The sequence below is a fragment of the Ochlerotatus camptorhynchus genome, unplaced genomic scaffold (genome assembly GCF_037179485.1).
Source record: "Ochlerotatus camptorhynchus isolate MF236.1 unplaced genomic scaffold, CSIRO-AGI_Acam_v1.1 ptg000357l, whole genome shotgun sequence".
Lineage (NCBI taxonomy): Eukaryota > Metazoa > Arthropoda > Insecta > Diptera > Culicidae > Ochlerotatus > Ochlerotatus camptorhynchus.
The window spans coordinates 3,946,688-3,966,540 of NW_027040845.1; the positions used below are offsets into that span (position 1 = coordinate 3,946,688).

At 39.5% G+C, this 19,853-nt stretch overlaps 1 protein-coding gene across 1 annotated transcript in view; it reads left to right on the forward strand.

Moving 5' to 3' along the window:
• Positions 1-19,853, forward strand: part of LOC135709211 (putative uncharacterized protein DDB_G0277255) — a 316,014-nt gene that overhangs the window by 110,956 nt on the left and 185,205 nt on the right. The window contains exon 3 of the mRNA XM_065231452.1: positions 2,738-2,761. Coding sequence (XP_065087524.1) covers positions 2,738-2,761 — 24 coding nt within the window. The remainder of the gene's footprint in view (positions 1-2,737; positions 2,762-19,853) is intronic.

Genomic DNA, 19,853 nt, shown 5'->3' on the forward strand with positions numbered 1-19,853 from the left:
GTTCATAATTAGCCAGTCATGGTTTTAATATATGGATCCTAGAGACAAAGGAACGATCCTCTGGAAGATCCGGAACTACCGTAAAAGTGGTCAATCCACGAAACTGATCCTACAGCTCCGTGGTTTTTTTTTAAACATTTTGAATTGTGACATATGAATGAATTTGGGGACGTGACATAAACATGGACGCGGATGGTCATGGAATCGTTCTCCGGAACACCCGAAACATCCGTAAAAGTGATAAATCCATGAAACTGTTCCTATATCACAGCGGTTTTTTTTTTTCGAAAACACTTGGAACTGAGATGATAGAGAGAATTTGGGGTCGTGACATAAACATGGATCCGGTTGGCCATGAGACCGGTCCTCCTGAAGATCCAGATCATCCGTTAAAGTGGTCAATTCATGAAACTAATCCTAAAGCTGCGCATTTTTTGAAAAATTCTAGGAACTGTGATAATAGAATGATTTTGGGGTCGTAACATAAACATGGAACATCCGTAAAAGAAGACACTCCACGAAACTGATCCTAGAGCTCTGTGTTTTTTAAAACATTAAGAACTGTGATATAAGATAGAATTTGGGGTCGTGACATAAACATGGATTCAGATGGCCATCGGACCGTCCTCCGAGAAATCCGGAACATCCGTAAAAGTAATCAATCTATGAAACTGATCCTAGAGCTCTGCGGTTTTTCGAAAATACTTGACACTGTCATATATAAATTAATTGGGGGTTGTAACATAAACATGTACCTAGATAACCATCAGACCTCCAGAAGATCTGGAACATCCTTAAAAATGGTCAATCCACAAAACTGATCCTAGAGCTCCACGGTTTTTTCGAAAGAATTTGGAACTGTGTTATAAGAAAGAATTTGGGGTCATGATTTAATCATGAACCTGGATGGCCATGGTACCGTCGTCTGGAAGATCTGGAACATTCGAAAAATGGTCAATCCATAAAGCTAATCCGAGAGTTCAACGTTTTTTTTTTCGAAAACACGTGGAACTGTATTATAAGAAATATTTAGGGATTTGGGATTTTAAGAATTTTTCGAAACCATTTCGAACTGAGATATATGAATGAATTTAGGGACGTTACATAAACATGAACCCAGATGGCCATGGGACTTCCAAAAGATCCGGAACAACCATAAATAGGTAAATCTGTGAAAATGATCCTAGAGTTCTGCAGTTCATTTTTAAACACTTTGAACTGTGATACATGAAATAATTTTGGGTTGTGATCTAAAAATGGATCCAGATCGCCATGCGTCCTCTGAAAGATCCTGAACATCCTTGAAAGTGGTAAATCCATGAAACTGATCCTAGAGCTCAACAGTTTTTTTTTTTCAAAAATATTAGGAACTGTGATACAAGAATGAATTTAGGGTCGTGGCACAATTATGGCCCGGATGGCTATGGGCATCAGCCAATCAACGATCTTATTTATACGAAATTCTTCGCCATTTTTGTGTACAAATTCTAAAGCATCAGCTGAGGATTTCAAAATGCCTGAAGCTTAGCCAAAGATTTAAAAAAACACGGTCTAGTATCATTTACATGGAATTAGCACTGTTCTGGATGTTCCGGAACTCTCGGAGGATGTTCCCACAGTCATCCGGGTCCATGTTTCCAAATTCATTCTTATATCACAGATCCAAATGTTTTTGAAAAAACCGCGGAGCTCTAGGATCAGTTCCATGGATTGACCACTTATAAGAATTTTCCGGATCTTCTAGAGGACGGTCCCTTGGTCATCCGGGTTCATGTTTATGTCACTATCCTCAATTCTATCTTATATCACAGTTCCAAGTGTTTTTGAAAAAACCGCGGAGCTCTAAGATCGGTTTCATAGATTTAGTACTTTTACGGATGCTCCGAATCTACCGAATGACGGTTCCATAGCCATCCGGTCCATGTTTATGCCACGATCCCAAATTATTTCTTATATCACGTTCCACGTGTTTGCGAAAAAAACAAACTGCGGAGCTTTAGGATCAGTTTCGTGGATGGACCACTTTTACGGATGTTTCGGATCTTCCGGAGGACTGTTCCGTTGTCTCCTGGATCCATATGTAGGAATCAGGACTGTATTCTGGCTAATTATGAACATTTGTGCCCATTAATCTAAATAATAGCCCTTAAACCACTTGCAAAACCCATAAACACACCTTTAAAAAAAACGTGTAACGACTCTTTTCGCTTTTAAAAAAAGTAGACGACCCTATTTCTAATATTTTTATGATCAAAATAATCTACAGACCCTAGGAATTCTAGAGATATCATTTTTTTAAATCATCAAGAAATGGCTAAGTTATACCATTGCAAACTTGCCGTTACACGCTTTTTGGAGGCATCGTATTCGGAGTGTTAAAAACAAAAAACACACACTTAGAAAAATTAAGACTCTGACAATGACATATAAGAGCGTCAATTTTGACATAAAATTGAGTCATAATAGACGCAAAATTCAGCTCAATCAAACGTACTTTCGAACTTTTCAGTCTCGGAGCACTTAATTTTACATGACATGTTTGTTTATGTCTCATCCTTTATGTCAAAGATGGATTCCCTCATGTTTAAGAAGAGGTATTTCTAAGTATGCAGTTATGAAATTCAGAAATAAACTCAAATCCTATAATGTTCAGCAGTTTGTACACTAAATTATATTTTCAATTTCCCCTAATACAACATTAGTAAGCTATTAACCTTTTTCTCATCTTCATTTCCAGGTCGCTTCGATGGCAGTTGGTCCGGTGAGTAGTCTCATGATTCAATATTGCACAATCATATTTATCCAACCGATCCAATAAAAATACACTTTCGTCGCTTCGTTCCGGTTGCGTGTGTTCTCTAAAATCCGCCAGCCAGCAAATAACAAGGTCTCAACAATTATCGACCATTAGAAGTTCCCAGCCCCAGTCTGTGCCACAACAACGAGACGATCGTTCATTTATCTTGATCCGTCATCTATCTTTTCGCTAAACACCGCATTTTCCTTTCACTCTTGTTTCGAGAGCATCTTCCGAAGCGGTGGTTCGGCGCGAGAACAATGCGTCGAATAAAAAAAAAAACGAAAACGCGTCTTTCCTGGGTGCCGACTATGGTGCCATTTTGCACTATCACACACCGATCGGAGGAAGAAGAAAAAGTATCGTAAAAGGGGGTGCGAAACTTGCTAAAGTTTCGGTTTCGTAACTTGAGATTGGTCGCAAGCTCGGGAAATGCGATCAACAATATACCTACATCCACGCCGCCAGGTATATCTAAAGAAGCTGAACAAAACTGATTGAAAGTGAAACTGCGGTGCGGTCCGTGATAGAGGGCGCCTTGTAATGGAACTTGCGTGTTTTCATAGCGTAGGTGAGAATTGATCGACCTAAGTGCTGTATTGCGTGTTACGTAGCGCTGGTTGGGCCTCATTTGACACGACCTTTTGTTGTTCTGTGAAGTGATTTCATCACTTTTGACGAGAGATGATACAAGAGTCCTGGGATTGGAAAACTATGAAATGTAATAATCCGTTCGCAAGAAGCATGATGTCATAATGATGAGAGAATTGAGCAGTCATGTGCAGCTGAACTATCTGGCGATAAGTTAAAACATTGATTGCCTTGCCATACCTCTACCTCATTTGAATAATGCCACGTCGAAATAATAAGGTCATATTGATATTCGACTAATTGAAATTCTGTACATACTAGCAAATGTGAAATTTAATTATACACCTCAGCAATGCCTATGCACTGCTCTGTGCCGTTTGGAAAAATGATGAATTCACGACGGCACGGACGGCGCAGACGTGCAACTCACGGTAAATTGCCGTTTCGCATCCATATTCCATTACGGTTCTGTTTACCGTCAACTGTCAGAGGAGATGATGAATCAGCTGCGCACCTTGTAACCTAATTTTCGCGATGCTTTCCTTTTCTCGGCTTGGTTTTTCGATGAATGGGTTTGGTTTTTGCTCTGGGATTACTTTCATTTCAATGAATTACCTTGATATCTTGCCACTTTTTAGGTTATATGTGACATGCAGCGAGACACAATTTCACATTATTATTTTCACTATTTTCTGTACGAAATCTCCTTATGCAAAACCATAACAAACCATGACCATTTCTAGATAGAGCTGGAATTAGGGCGTAATAGCTTTTGTAAACAATGACTTCTCTCGTTGATTTCTAGCAACTCAAGGCACGCCCACATAAACCAACATATCCATCGGGTAGGGGAAGTCTTCCCCTATTCGATGGTAATGTTGATTTGCCAGGGAGAGTCATGCCTTTCGAGAAATCATCGAGAGAAGTCATTGTTTACAAAAGCTGTTACGCCCTAATTCCAGCTCTATCTAGATTTATATGAAATTTAGAACAGATGGAAGGAAAATGAGAACGCTGAAGATTGTTGTCAGATGTGTTTGCTGAAGGATCTTCACGTTACGTGCTACAACTCTTGAAGGTCCAACAGCTATCCAACTAGATGTACACACTTAGAAAAATTGATGTAAATTTAGGTGCTCTGAAACTGACATATACGGGCGTCAATTTCGACTTAAAATTGAGTCATAATAGACGTGAAATTCAGCTCAATCAAACGTACTTTCGAACTTTTCGGTCTCAGAGCACTTGTTTGACATGTTTGTTTACGTCTCATCCTTTATGTCAAAGATAGATTCCGTCACCTGTAAGATTAGGTACCAGTGTGTACTTAAATATGAGATCGCAGGTATGAAAGGAGCACTTGGTCTAACATAAAAGGTTAAGTCGAATCGATTTGCGATCTTCCACAAAGTTGTTCTGCATTACCAAGCTAAGTCTTAAGTTTGGTCAAAATTAAGCAATTTTTGAATTTTTGACAAGTAACCGATTAGGTTTATTCCGTGCGGACGTTGATAATGTCGGAGAAGAATTTCCCGACGATTAGAACGTGATCTATTTGGTTTTCTGTGTGTTGGTCAGGTGATCTCTAGGTGGCTTTGTGGATATCCTTGCGGTCGAAAAAGGTACTTCGGATTACCATACCACGGGAGGCTGCAAAGTTCACGCATCGTTGGCCGTTGTCGTTCGATACGGCATGCAGATTGATTGGCCCGATTGCCAGAGGCGTAACTAGCATGTTGGGCTGGGAGGGGGGAGGGCATGTCCCCAGCTGACAAGACATAAACCATCGGTAGTATAGGGAGGGAGATTACTTTATTCTACACACTTAAAAATAACTAATTTTACACGTGACGGAATCTGTCTTTGACATAAAAGATGAGACGTAAACAAACATGTCGTGTAAAATTAAGTGCTCCGAGACTGAAAAGTTCGCTGATCGACGAAAAGTACGTTTGATTGAGCTATATTTCCCGTCTGTTATGACTCAAATTTATGTCAAAATTGACGCTCGTATATGTCACTCTCAGAGCACCTAAATTTACATGATTTTTTCTAAGTGTGTATATACTTGTACTATTCACATAAAGTTCATTGATTTAAACGATTTCGAACATGTTATAAAAATGTAACTATATTCAAGTTGTTTTGAGGTTTCCGGCTTCAATAAAATTTACAGATATTTAGTTGAAGATGCTTATTTCAAATAACAGACTGAAGTGGTAATTTTTATACGATAGATGAGGAGATGAAAGTGTGTGTGAAAATTGCATATAGAGAGTAGAAACCGAGCTAGAAAACTTTTTAAGGAAGGTACAAATCAGTTTTATCATCTCTCTTTACCAAACTACCCCTTTGGAAAGGGATGGTGAGGGGTGCCCCATCTCCCCCCCGCCACCACTGGCAAAAAGAGATGATCGCCGACCCGCTCATGTAACAACGAAAAAAAAAATTACAGATAGGGTGGATTACGGCTTCGGCACTATGCGACTATTTTCGGCAGTGCTAGCTAAATGTCCTTAAAACGTCAAATATATCAAACAGGCGTCAGGTTTTAGAAAACTATCCTATTATTTGAAGTTTTTACTTCCATGTAATTGTTACCTTTCATTAAAACAATAAAATCTAATGGATTTATCAACAAAATAAAACTATGCCTATGAAATGCTTGGCATTCTTGGGTTGCCGAATAAAACAACAAGAGAAACGCATAATTATACTTACAATTTTGAAACGGACTTTTCTCTTCTTGAATACCGGTTTATCACTGTTTTTGAATATGGATCACTTAACTAACTTAACAAGCTTCTGAATAAGCACAAAGGTATACAAATTTATCCACTAATCAATTTAAAAACCACAAATTAAAATTTTAATTTTTTTCCGGTTCATCTTTCTTCGGCATTCACTTTTCTTTGGTTATCATGGATGCCAGAAAAGCGGAATGGGTGTTGGCATTGAAACTTTCCGATTTTCCAATTTATATCCAATATCAATTGATGCTTGTGAATTAAAGGGTTAAGCATGTAAGCATATCCTAGTATGACAAAATGAATCTTTAAATGCTTAATTCTCTAAGTTTTATGTCACATGAACGTTTAATCTGTAAAAAATATTAATATATGAGTCTATTTATTTATCAACTAATATGGCAACAATGCTTTTGTTCTGTACGCAAAATACAGTCCACAAATGTATGTGTGATGGCATTATCAGCTTATTCATAAAGGGCCTAGCTAGATCACCATTCACGCTAAGGTGCACATACCTAATAATCGGTAAAAAACTACCGGTATTTGTGGAAAGTGCACATATCTAGATTATTTATAATCATCGATTACCCAACATTAAGTAAAAACTGCCTAAATTTTAAGTTAAAAAGAGCCTATTCTTATCAAGAAGCAACGTTTTTATCGGTAAAAATATACCGATAATTTTAGGTTGAACCAAAAACCCGATTTTAGGTAATCTGAACTTAGAGTGCGTACCAGATTGAATCAATGATTCGAGCAGGGCTCGGCAATATTTGTTTATTATTCTATGCATTCTCACACCATGAGCATGACGTCACATGTGATGTTATAGGCTTTGAACTCGTTGGGATAAAAGAGACAATGAATTTATCGTTGCCCGACCAACAATATATCACATTGGCACGTGCAGCGTAAGCGTGATAAACGTCAACCGAGTGCCTCCTTTTGTCTCAAGTGTTGTTGTTTTTCGGAAAGTGTGCAGTGTTTTGGCGAATACGTGTGAATTTGTGGTCAGTTGATGCCATGTCGGTGGAAAATCCGTCCCCGTTGGATCTGTCGATCCACAAGCCGGAAGATTGCAACGGTAGGTGATCACCAATGGACAGATTGTACCAGGTCAGCAAGATCATGGTTGGGCTTGCTGCTTTGTTTTCATCGTCATCTGAATGCTGCTTTGATGTCGTCTGCTGCGGGTCTTCCGGGTAAGTATTGGCAAATCGTTCGTCGATTACCGGATTCATTTTCTTATGTAAACCTTTATTAAATCGCTCTATTTTTATTTTAGTGGCTGCTGACTCCGTTGCTGGTGTGCGCATGTCAGACCCAGCAAAGTTTTTACCGGCTGCAGAGCAGACATCAAATGACGATGACAACAAAGCATCAAACAGATGTGTTATTTAGATCACGATCTTGCAGGGAAGTTTCACGGGAATTAATTCATATAAATCAGGTAAAGTTACAGGTTTTCAAATAGTTTTTTGCTCTGAAGTCAAGCTACAATCACTCAAAAAGTCATGAGGGAAGGAGATGTTTGAATTGTTTCATGGGAAGCAAGGTGTCTAAGACATACACCCTTCCCCCGTTTACGCGGTGGGTGGTAACGCCCACCCAACGCTATTCTTCGGCGGTCCTTCAATCAAATGAGCTGATTTCTTGTACCGTGAAATGCCATAATTTCGTGCACCTAAGTCCTAATTTCGCGCATTTTTTTTAAAAATTCCTAAATAATGTACAATGTGGATATGTTGAAACCAGTTGAATATGCAACTGTGTGTAAGAAAAATATACATTCAGACATTATCACAATACACTACAAAATATTTGCAAAAATTTGTAAATTATTGTTTATTTAAAAGATTTATTTATTTCAGTCAAAAAAAAAAATACCTTGTCGAATGCGTTTTCTCGAATTTTAAGTTTCACACGAATTTTACTTTTCGGTTGCCTTTAGCAAACTTGTTGAGAACTTTTTCAGGAGTAACCTTTTCTTTGACAAATTAATTTTCAATGTTTAGTACCGCTAGTGATGAAAACCGGTCTGGGAACATAATAGTTCTCAGCCACGTTTTGATGCGCCTAATGGCCGAAAAGCTTCTCTCACACCCTGTTGAACTGACCGGCAGACCAATGGCTGTTTGTAAGAACTTGTACATGTTAGGTGCGAGGTCTTCTCTAACTTCACTTTTAAGATTTTCGAGATTACATGACAAGCCTTTTGTTTTGAGGACATTTCACGACATTCATGACGATTGCTTCTGCGGTTAGAACAGTTCTGTCGATTTCCTATAAGTCAATATAGGAATTCTGCGGAAGCTTAACGTGATTTTAGGCATCTCTATGGTTTGTGAAATTTCATTTTTACCATATGTTACTTCTAATTAGAGCAGAACAAATATGTATTGTGAAATAATTTATATTTTTCAGTGGCGAATGCCAAATTTAATTTCGATGTTAAATACTTAATGCAAGATTAAAAAAATTTGCAAGAAATCCAAGAAATTCTGATTATATACATTTTCCGACATATTATTTGCTAATCACCTCTCATCCCTAATCCCAACGAATTGCGGGATAAAAAAAGTTTAAAAATGTTCTTTTTACATTGAATTATATGACTCTGCCTGAGCCAGCCGATACAAATAGTTAGTGGCTTGCTGCAGTTCCTCAGCCGAGAGTGGACCTACGAGGCGTTCTGTGTTATTAGCGTTGCTGTGCATGTTGCGGGCGGCTCTAAATATTGTGGATAAGTGTCAGCGTTTCAGTGAATTGGGGTACAACGCCAGGTGGGCTGCGTTGAAGGAGTTCGGGTTATGCAGAAAGTGCCTCCGGAAACACAACGGTACGTGTAAATCCAAGCAAGTTTGCGGGAAGAATGGATGTACATTTAAACACTATCAACTTCTCCACAACAACCATCGTGATGGAGCTGCCACCAACGTTTCCAGAGCTTCGGGCGAAAACTCCGCTACAGTTGCGCAAAACACTTCCGTTCGTGAATGCAATGCTCATCACAAATCCACAAACAAAGGACTTTTCCGAGTAGCGCCGGTTATCATCCATGGACCGGGTAAGTCCATCAAGACCTTTGCGTTCCTGGACGATGGGTCGTCACTCACACTGGTGGATTCATCGATAGTGCAGGAATTGAAGCTACATGGAAAATCGGAACCGTTATGCCTCAAGTGGACTGGCAATAAGAGGCGAATGGAGAGTGATTCACTAAAGTTGGATCTTGAGATTTCCGCAACAGGAGAGATACAGAACAAATATTGCCTCGCAGGAGTTCATACTGTTGCTAGCCTGGATCTGTTCCATCAGTTGGTAGATATGCGAAAGCTGAGTGAACAATATTCTCATCTGCAGGGTATTCCGATCGAGTCTTATAAAAATGTTCAACCACGAATCTTGATCGGAATTGATAACGCCAACCTCACATTTCCACTCAAGGGAAGGGAAGGAAAGATGTACGAACCAATCGCAACGAAAACGCGTCTTGAATGTTGCAGCAAGCTGTACGTGACTACTTCTCTCTGGATGGGCTTGGGATTTACAAGTCGGAAAAGCTTCTCATCTCCAACGCCGAACAGGAGGCTATTCAGCTCGCTAAGGATGTGAAGTTCGTTCACGCGCATGCTGGATTCGACATGCGAAACTGGATTTCCAACTCACCTGCAGTCGTGATGAAAGCGATGAAGGAAGAGAATACCGACGAAAAGAGCTTAAATCGCGGAATGGAACTGGGAACAGAGAAGGTTTTGGGTATGTGGTGGTGTACGTCTACCGACACGTTCACCTACAAGCTCTCGCCAAAGCATGACCAGGAGCTGCTCGAAGCTAAACGCAAACCGACGAAGCGGGAGGTTTTACGGACGCTAATGGCTATCTTTGATCCTGAAGGTTCAAAGGATGACGTGATTCCAGAAAGTCTCAACGAAAAGTGGGAGAAATGGTTGGAGATTCTACCGAAGGTGCAGGACATCAGCATACCTCGCTGTTACCGTTCATTAACGCAACTGAGTCCACATACGGACATCCAATTGCACACGTTTGTCGACGCAAGCCTGTCAGGCTACGCAGCGGTCGTTTATCTACGTTTTGAACAGGGCGGCACTGTGGAATGTGCTATCATAGGTGCGAAGACTCGGGTGGCTCCCCTCAAGTTTGTGTCGGTACCGAGGTTGGAGTTACAGGCCGCGGTCATCGGAGTCAGGTTGGCTGATAGGATTACGAAGTCCTTGTCGTTCATGTTGTCATCAGCGTTTTTTCTGGAGCGACTCGCGTAACGTCCTGTGCTGGATCCGGTCTGATCATCGGCGGTATTCGCAATTCGCTGCATTCCGCATCAGCGAAATCCTGGAAACAACGGATATAGCAGACTGGGGGTACAAACGTTCACAGGAAAACGTCGCCGACGATGCTACCAAGTGGCAAAGAGTGCCGGACCTCGCCGAAGATAGCAGATGGTTCAAGGGACCTAGATTTTTATGGCAATGTGCGGATAGTTGGCCGTCTAATCCGTACCGTGACGCTGGGACTGATGAAGAACTCCGCGCAAACCTCTTCCACCATCAGACGGCACCTGGACCAATCCTCAACGTTCGAGAATACTCTTGTTGGGGACGCTTGTTAAGAGTTGCAGCCACGCTTGTATCGAAATACACGTTAACATTCGGAAATCATTTTTACTCGTTTTTGCTTCTCGTTGGCCTACCGCCGACATCTTAAAAAATACAAGCGTTAAAAACTCGTCTTGTTAGTGCTTCCTTCAGTCCTCTTTAACGTCGGGTTGAATTTTAAGTGCTGTAAACCAGTAATATGAAAACACGTTCTTTTTCTGTTTCAATGTTCTACTACCGTCACAAAGAACCCCTCCACGACTGGCCTGGCTTTACTAGCCGGATGATTAACACCGAACCTTTAGCTTAACAAGCTTTTGTAAATACTTTGGATTAATTAGTCCTTAAGCTAATTTTAAGGTTAACGTAAGTGTAAATAGATTTTAATTTCATAAGTAAGAAATTCAACCATTATTCATTAATTACCTTTCAACTAGCAAACGTTCTAGATCAATTCACGGAATAGTAATAGTTGTAAGGGTTTTAAGTAAATTGTAACTAGATTTAGGCACTAATTTAAGTTTTTCCTCTATCAATAACACCACGTTAAATTGCTTTATCATCACTGTTTTACCCACGTCAAGCAATATCTCGGTGAATGACGTTTCTTCCGACGGCCACGTAGTTGTCAAATTGGAGTGACATTCGATGAATCGAGAGCTGGTCGCATTGACGTGTCGTTCTTCGTTTCCTTGGTGGACGCGTCGTTCATCCGCTGAATTGCAAGGTTGTTTCGATTTATAAGGTGAGGCGCGCCGACCGTGGGGTCGTAACAAGCATGATTAGGAATTATGTTCACTGGTTAAACCAGAGTGGCCAGTGACTTTTCACTTTGAAATTCCCGTTTTTTCCGATTTTCTCGGTACAAATCTCAAAAATTTCCCAGTTTTCAATTTTTAGTTAAAAGTAAAAGTGGTTATTTTTCCTTAAATCGTGACTGCGTGCAAGTTTTCGTAGTTATTTGTGGGTAAATCTTTAATAGTACTTAGAAAAATCAATTTCTATCACTTTTTTAAGCCTTATGTTTCATGCCAGCTCAGACCTTATGTTTTCAAAACTCCAGAATTTTCTGAGAAATAGAGATATTTATAATGGTCACTAGGCAGGAACACTATCGTCCTGAATGGGTCTAAATAAGGAATTACTAGATTAAGAAATTGTTTTAGAATACTTTAATTTAATAACAAATTAGATCAAGGGCAATTTCATGGAGAATGTTTTGGGATCTAGGAAAGTTGACAAGACTGTGAGGCTTTGAAGGTGTTAGCTCTATTGCAGCTCCAGTGACCCATTTCAGAATGCCTGGTAATTCACGACCACTCCGAGGTCACTTTTACTTACAATAAGCCCCGCATGTTCACTCTACCTTTAACAAATGGATAATGGTATCATAAACACACTTTTAGATTCAAAAAAATATTATTTTGAAATCTGGCACGTAGGGGAAATGTCTCTAATGTTGGCCTATGGATCTAAGATTGGGCCCATCGCTAAAAATCTGTTATTTATCAATTTTATCTAGATGAACGCTCTATTGAGACGTTACTAATGGATATTTTTGGTTGCTATTGAAAATTTAGTCGATTGCTGAATTTAAGTATGAGCCCAAATTAGGGACACTTAGGCCGACATTACCTGCATTTCCCCTATATAGTGTTGAAATTTGTTCAACTGTATTAAATCGATTTGAATGGACATTTCTTATCAATTTTGATTCGAATAACTCTTGATTCATCTGCTTGCAGCACTTACTGACCCTTACCGGCGACCAACGCGTTTGCCCGCAAAAGCAACAACGCCTAAGTCTCAAAGCAGAGAGTAAAAAAAAAACAGACATGGAAGTTAATCTGGAATTGAGCAAAAAAATAACTCAAAACGTAAGATTTGTTTAAGGTTCCAGATTTTGCCTTGAAAACAAAAATCAAGGCTTTGGGATTCAGAAGAATGTTCAGGGCAGGAACGGAAAATCATTTACATTCATTTGCCTCTAACTTTTTTCATCAACAGAATTCCGTAAAATAGTGTTTGAAGCTTTTGTAGGTTTTCATATTAGCTACATGTTTTGTAAACAACTCAAATCGGTATCTCTTATGCATGATGAATCAGTGCGATAACAACCCACCATTGTTTTTCAGTGAATGTAAATTGCATTCACTGAAAATTAATACCATGTTCTGCCAGCTCTAGTTTGTCATGCATAAGAGATTCAGATTTTAATTATTCACAAAAGTTGTAGTAGAAGTATCAAAAGCTACAAAAGCTTCATACATCATTTTACGGTATTCTGTTGATAGAAAAAGTTACAGGCAAATGAATGTAAATGAATGCCCGAAATGAATGTAAATGATTTTCCATCCCTGGTTCAGGGTTCTTAATTTTTTAAGACTTTTTTTAGAACTCTGCCGAGAATACCCATGGAGTTTTGCGGAAGGATTTAAAAGGAATTGGAAGAATTTTGAGGAGAAAAAAAATAGGGGAAACATTCTAAGGGAGCAAGATTCCAAGATAATTTTGAGATGAAGTTCTAAGAAATTGTGAGATAAATGGAAGTTCTGAATTGAATTCCTAGGTGAATCTGAGGAATTTAATGGGCATTTTGAGGAAAATAGCAGGAAAATTAAAATAGAATTTCAAAAGACTTCCGATTAGAGTTCAAAAAGAATTATAAATATAATTAAAAAGGGCATTCTGATGATAATTTCAATACTGATATTGATGAAAAATATCAAAGGATAATTCCAAAAACAAATTATCAACCATGAACATGCAATATATTAAGCAATTTAAAATCACAGCCGAATTTCTTCTGAATAATCTGGAAAAGGTCTGGGGGGCAGCGTCCCCCACCCGGCCCCCCTCTATTTACGCCAATGCCGATTGCTGGTCTGTACATTGCCTCCCGTCCTACTTGAGCGTTCATGTCGCCGATGACGATTTTGACGTCCCGTTGCGAACAGCCGTCGTACACCTGCTCCAGCTGCGCATTAATAGCTTATTTCTGTAATTAAAGAAACGGCCCTTAATCCTCAGCATGTACATCCTCGCGTTGATCGGCTGCCAACCAATCACGCGTTGGCTCTACAAAGCCGGTTGCCAGCTCGTTGGTGGTGCCACAGCTCTGGTAGATACCTTTGTCCTGTCCAGCAAATTTCCTGCAGCGCTACGACTTCGAAGTTGCGTGGTTGAAGTTCGCCATAGATTAACGTATCGTAACCCGGGAAGCCGAGCGATTTGCAGCTCCATGTGCCGATTTCCCACTCGTAGTTCTCGTAGCTCTGTTTAGAGTCCCACGCTGGCACTAGGAGGGTGATCAGCTGCTCCTAACATGGAGAACAGACACCGTTTTAAGCCGCACCTCCATAGTGAACAGTCGCTCGGGTTTGGTGAAGCATTTCCTCTATCCAGTGTTCGCATCGCACCTCTTAACTTTGCTATTACCAGGACTGGCAACATTGCCCAGACTACGCCACCCAGCTGTGTCCATGTTTCAGCTGGTAGTCTTTTGTTATCATATGCAGGCATGGAAAATCATTTGCATTCATTTCGTGCATTCATTTACATTCATTTGCCTTAACTTTTTTTATCAACAGAATTCCGCAAAACAATGTATGGAGCTTTAGTAGGTTTTGTTATTAGCTACAACTTTTGTTAACAACTCAAATTCGTATCTCTTATGTATGACGAACCAGAGCGAACAGAATCCACTACTGTTTTTCAGTGAATGTATATTACATTCACTGAAAAACAGTAACAAGTTTTGCCCGCTCTAATTCGTTATGCATAAGAGACACAGATTTGAGTTATGGGAAAAAGTTGTAGCTAATAACAAAACCTACTAAAGCTCTGTACATCATTTTGCAGATTGCTGTTGATGAAAAAAGTTAGAGGCAAATGAATGTAAATGATTGCATGAAATGAATGTAAATGATTTTCCATGCCTGATCATATGACTCGGCGTGAAGTAGGAACTTGTGTGGACCAGAGCTTGGTATTTCGCTCCTTCTAGGTTGTCAACTCACCATTTTGGAGACTACAGGTTACGATACTCAATTTCCATGAAATCGCAGAATTGCTTCAACTCAGCTGTTCTCACAGTGTAGATCGAAAAGTAGTTGTAAGTTATCACGACAATCGAATCCATGTCAAATGCTCCCAACTGATAAAGACCATGATGAAGCGCGTTGTGCAGAACGTGAACAGGCGATAAGGTTAGAGTTGAATGTCTGTTTCAGCAAGTGAAAAATGTTCACCTTTTCTCGTCGGTTAACGCCACCAAAATTCGTATAAGTGTTGTCTCCACTGAAAACTACTAATTCGTCTTGCAAATTGTGCTTTTTGAACACATGAAAAATTATGTCAATGATCGTTCCAGCTTAGCCACCGTGGAGATCCAAAATCCTCACTGGTTGCTCCCGTCTGTACTTACACTAAAGGGTGTCCCACTAGAGTGATGCAAAATTTGAAATTTTCGCTCCACAATACTTAAACGATTCCAAATCGGATCCTGACTAACCTCACAAAATTTGAACCCATTTGGTAAAAGACTGAGATGGCACAAACCATTTGAAGTTTGTATGGGAATTACTATGGGAAAACTAAGATTTTTGTTCATGTCGATCTAATAATTCACCATATCGGTCTGCTTCTAAAACTTTCAAATGTACTTGTAGGAAATTTTCCCAGCTACAACTTTGCTGAAGACCACTTTTTGCACATTAAATGCAAGGATCGAAAGTTATCAATGGTTCAATGCGCTGATGTCTGATGATCATGCTCAATCAACTGCTCAGCAGGCAACATTGGTGTTTCTGGGGCGTTGAATAGGACACAAAAATCATGGCTACTATGTCACACTGCAAAATACAGTGTTGCCTACAGAGCACCTGCTTGATCATGTCATAAGTTTACTAATCTCTTATAATTTATATCTTTTTCCTTTCTCGTTTTACAAAGAAACGATTTTGAGCAAAGTTGTAGCTGAGAAAATTTTCTATAAGAATAGCTATCGAACTGTTTCGCAGCTCAATATGGAAAAATACTAGAAGGCAATGAACAAAAAGTTGAGATTTCCCATAGTAATTTACATGTAAACTTCAAATGGCTTGTGTGAAGTCTGTTTCTAACCACATGAGTTGTAACTTTGGGAGGGTTACCCGATTTGAAACCATTTAAGCACTGTGGAGCGAAAAAGTCAAATTTTGCATCAGTCTAGTGTCCCACATCAAATTGCATCACGGGAAAAACGCTGTAGAAAATTACTTAGTTGACCGATCCTTTTCAAACTTTCAGGCAATAAAATATAACCCATTAGTAAGCTTTTGGCATATTTATTTCATTCAACTTCAATACCATAACCGTACGCTCGCACCTTACGCTTAAGGTTCAATTTACTTTGATGCATTTTTTTTTAAATTCAAAGCAGTTTTTTTCGACGCATTATTTCAGATTGCAAAAAGCTTGCGTCATTTTGAGTCAAATATCAAAAGGAATCGAATAGTGCGAGCTTTTGGCTATCTGAAATAATGCGTCGAAAAAAACTGCTTTTGAAATTTTCCAAAAAGCATCAAAGTAAATTGAACCTTAACTCCACTCATTAGGTTCTGTACAACATCTGGCTGCAGCTTCTTCTGTACGGAAACCCACTTTTCTTCATGTTTTTCTCAGATTTGACCTCCTTGGGATGCTTCCGTAGTGTCTGCTTCATAATAGTCCAGTATATTTCAATGGCCCATAGTTCCGGTGCGTTAGGGGTTCATGTCCTTGGGTACGAAAGTAACCCCGTTGGCTTCATACCACTCCAGGACAACATTTGAATAGTGGCACGAAGCTAGATCCGGCCAGAAGAACGTAGGGCCATCGTGTTACTTCAACAGAGGAATCAGACGCTTCTGTAGACACTCCTTGAGGTAGATCTCCCCGTTTACAGTCCCGGTAGTCACGAAAGGCGCACTCAGTTTGCCACATGAGCAGATCGCTTGCCAAATCGTGTATTTCTTGGCAAACTTTGAAAGTTTCTGCTTCCTTACGGAACATCAAACGTGTGCTGGGCGGTGAAGAACATTAGCCCCGGAAGCTGCCAGAAATCCACCTTGACGCTAGTCTCATCATCCATGATGAGACAATGAGGCTTCATCAGCATCTGGGTGTACAGTTTCCGAGCTCGTGACTTTCCCACCGTATTTTGCCGTTCGTCACGATTTGAAGCCTTCTGCACTTTGTACGTATGCAGTCCCTCTCGGTCCTTCGCCCTCTGAACGAAAGACTTAGACATATTCAACTTTTTGGCCACATCCTTGACCGAAGCATTGGGATTCCGCTTAAACGCTTGTGATCCTGTAACGTTTACGTTTACTCACCGTTGACTGCACTATTCCGGGTTGTTTTCCGATGTCCCGATGAGAGAGTTGAGGATTTTTCAGGTGATTGCGCAAAATCAATTCGCGACGTTGCTTTTCGGGTGACGCCATTTTTTTCAACTACCGAAAAACTGACAGCGATAAAAATACAGTGTAAACAATACACTCCAAACTACTTCTACCCAAATTTTCAAGAGAAAATACCCAATGGGTAATTTTCTACAGCGTTTTTTCCGTGATGCAAATTGATATGGAACACCCTTTAATGAAAAAAGCTTCAGCGGAGAGTTCCTTCGAAGTAACGTCGATTAAGTGCGGCGAAAGAACTTCAGTGATGATGGCTTCTGGTTTAGTATTGCGCATTTCACAGTAAACTGGACAAATAAGCGCGTTTTGACTTATTATATAGTGCGATAAAAGTGCGAGTTTTCTTCTAATCGTCTTGGTGTCTTTGGTGCACTTATTTCTTATGATGTAAGCAATAAGTGATCCGAAGACACCAACACGATTCGTTTCCGTCAAATCACTTTTATTACACTTTTTACACGTTTGGCGCTGAGTACTGCGGACTCAACCAATGTGCTTGTCAACTGGGAGCCAGCGTAAGCTGTTAAACGGGAGCCAAACATTCAGAAGCTACAAAAGTAGTTACTCTTCTGTTCCATTGCCAAAAAATGTTATCTCTTAGAAATCAAAAATACTTTTTCATAACATATTTTTATTTGAAAGCTCAACAGTAGAAACCAACGAGCCACGCGACGAAAGCATATGAAACAGCACAGTTTTTATGACTCAGTCGGGTTTTCAATTTCAATAAAACATACGTTGGCGAAACAGGTACGAATCAAACTTTATTAGAGTCATTGGGGCTCGAGCACTCTTGGTTTAGCGCTTTTGGCGGGATTCAACTGAGGAATAACAAAAACAATTATAAACTTGAGAAAATTTTCAAGCAATTTTTCATTGGCTTGCAAAAAAAACGGTGGACTCCGCAGTACCCAGGTTTGGAGCAGTCCAGTTTCAGATGCAATCAGCAATACAATACAAGCGCAGCTATTCTTTCTGGTAGTTTTGGAGTCTTCAAACATCATACGCAACAAATCCATCGATTTGAAGCTGTTGTGGTGCATTACCGTGTGAAATGCAAGACTTCCTTCTACTGCTCAAATTTTCAGTGCCGCTGGAGTAGACTTTTGCGCCACAAATTTCAACATAGACTTTGAAGTCGATGTCATCTAAATATTTTTAGAATGCTTGGGTGTTTGGAAATGCTTTTCAAATCCGATTTACCTGAGAAGGTTTTTGATTTATTTGAGTACATTATTCCTATAAAATGAAAATATGTTCTTTCTGCTGTTGTTCACTGGCACTTACGAATCACACATTCAACATTTAACCTCAAAATAAAGTCGCCCCTGAATGAAGTAAGGATGCTTCCGGCGTAGTTGATCGGTGAAATGGCACTTCCGTTTGAACATTTTTATCGATCTGTTTATGTAACCGGCTCACGAACTTAACGAATTAAAACTCATAATTTACACCGTGATTAGCAGAAGCGGTCCCAATAAACAGTCAAAGAGAACTGTCACATTGTACACGCTCACAAAATTTCAGTCAAAAATGAATGAGTTTTTACACGAGAAATTCACATTCTTTGAATCAATCTGATTGATTCTCTTAAACTGAAAATGTTGAATCATGTAAAATATAAAATTATTGTAGGGCAAACAATCAGGACACTCTAAAACGATCTCAAAATCAGGACATGTCCTGCTAAATCAGGACAGATGGTATCCCAATTATTGTGTAACAAGTCAAGAAACGTTTCAACCCGGAAATTTTTCCAGACCGGACCTGGAATCGAACCAGCCGCCTCTAGCATGGTGATACCCTACCTTAAGGTGAAAGTGACTTAGTGAGTAAATACAAATTTTAAAAATGGTTTTCTTGGATACATCACTACAGATTGCAAACAGATCTCGTCGATGTTTTAATTGTATTATTTCGAACAAAACGGCGAGACCTTTTTCCAATCTGTAGTGATGTATCAGAGAAAACTATTTTTTAAATTATTATTTACTCCCTAGGTCAGTTTCACCTTAATGGTTTATTTGCTCTGTAACTTCAGATTTTACATGGCACAAATCTCGGGAGCTACAGTGACTTCGTGGATGAAATTACTACCCAATGTTTGCTACCCTGCAGCATACACACTTTACAGGAGTCAATATTTTTAACTGGATTTTTGGAATTGCTGAAAAAGTCGGTAAAAATTCAAATGACCGTTATCGGTAAGGAATCAATGAAATCAAGAATTTTTATTTTCTATCATTAAGGGGGTATTCCCGATCTTTTTTTTTCAAAAAATCAAAAATTTTTTTTCACGTTTTTTTGTACTTTAGACTATATACTTTCATCCCCCCAAGCCGTTTTCCGATCAGCGAATTCGGTGTCCAGGCATAGCTGACTAATGGTAAGAACCCTCAAATGGTTTTAACTAAAGTCAAAACTTTAAACGCGTTTTTTTCGAAACCACATTTTTTTTATCGGGCGAAGATTTTTCTCAGAAACTATAAGAGATATTGACTTGAATCTTTGCGCATTTTGTTCCTTATTAAATTCTTTGGAGCTTCTCCCACTTTCAGCCAAAAATAATAACATTTTCTTCTATTGATTTATCCTCATTCAAAGAGGAGCGTATTTTCCTCATACAGCATTCCGGTTTTACCTTTGGTCTTCAGTT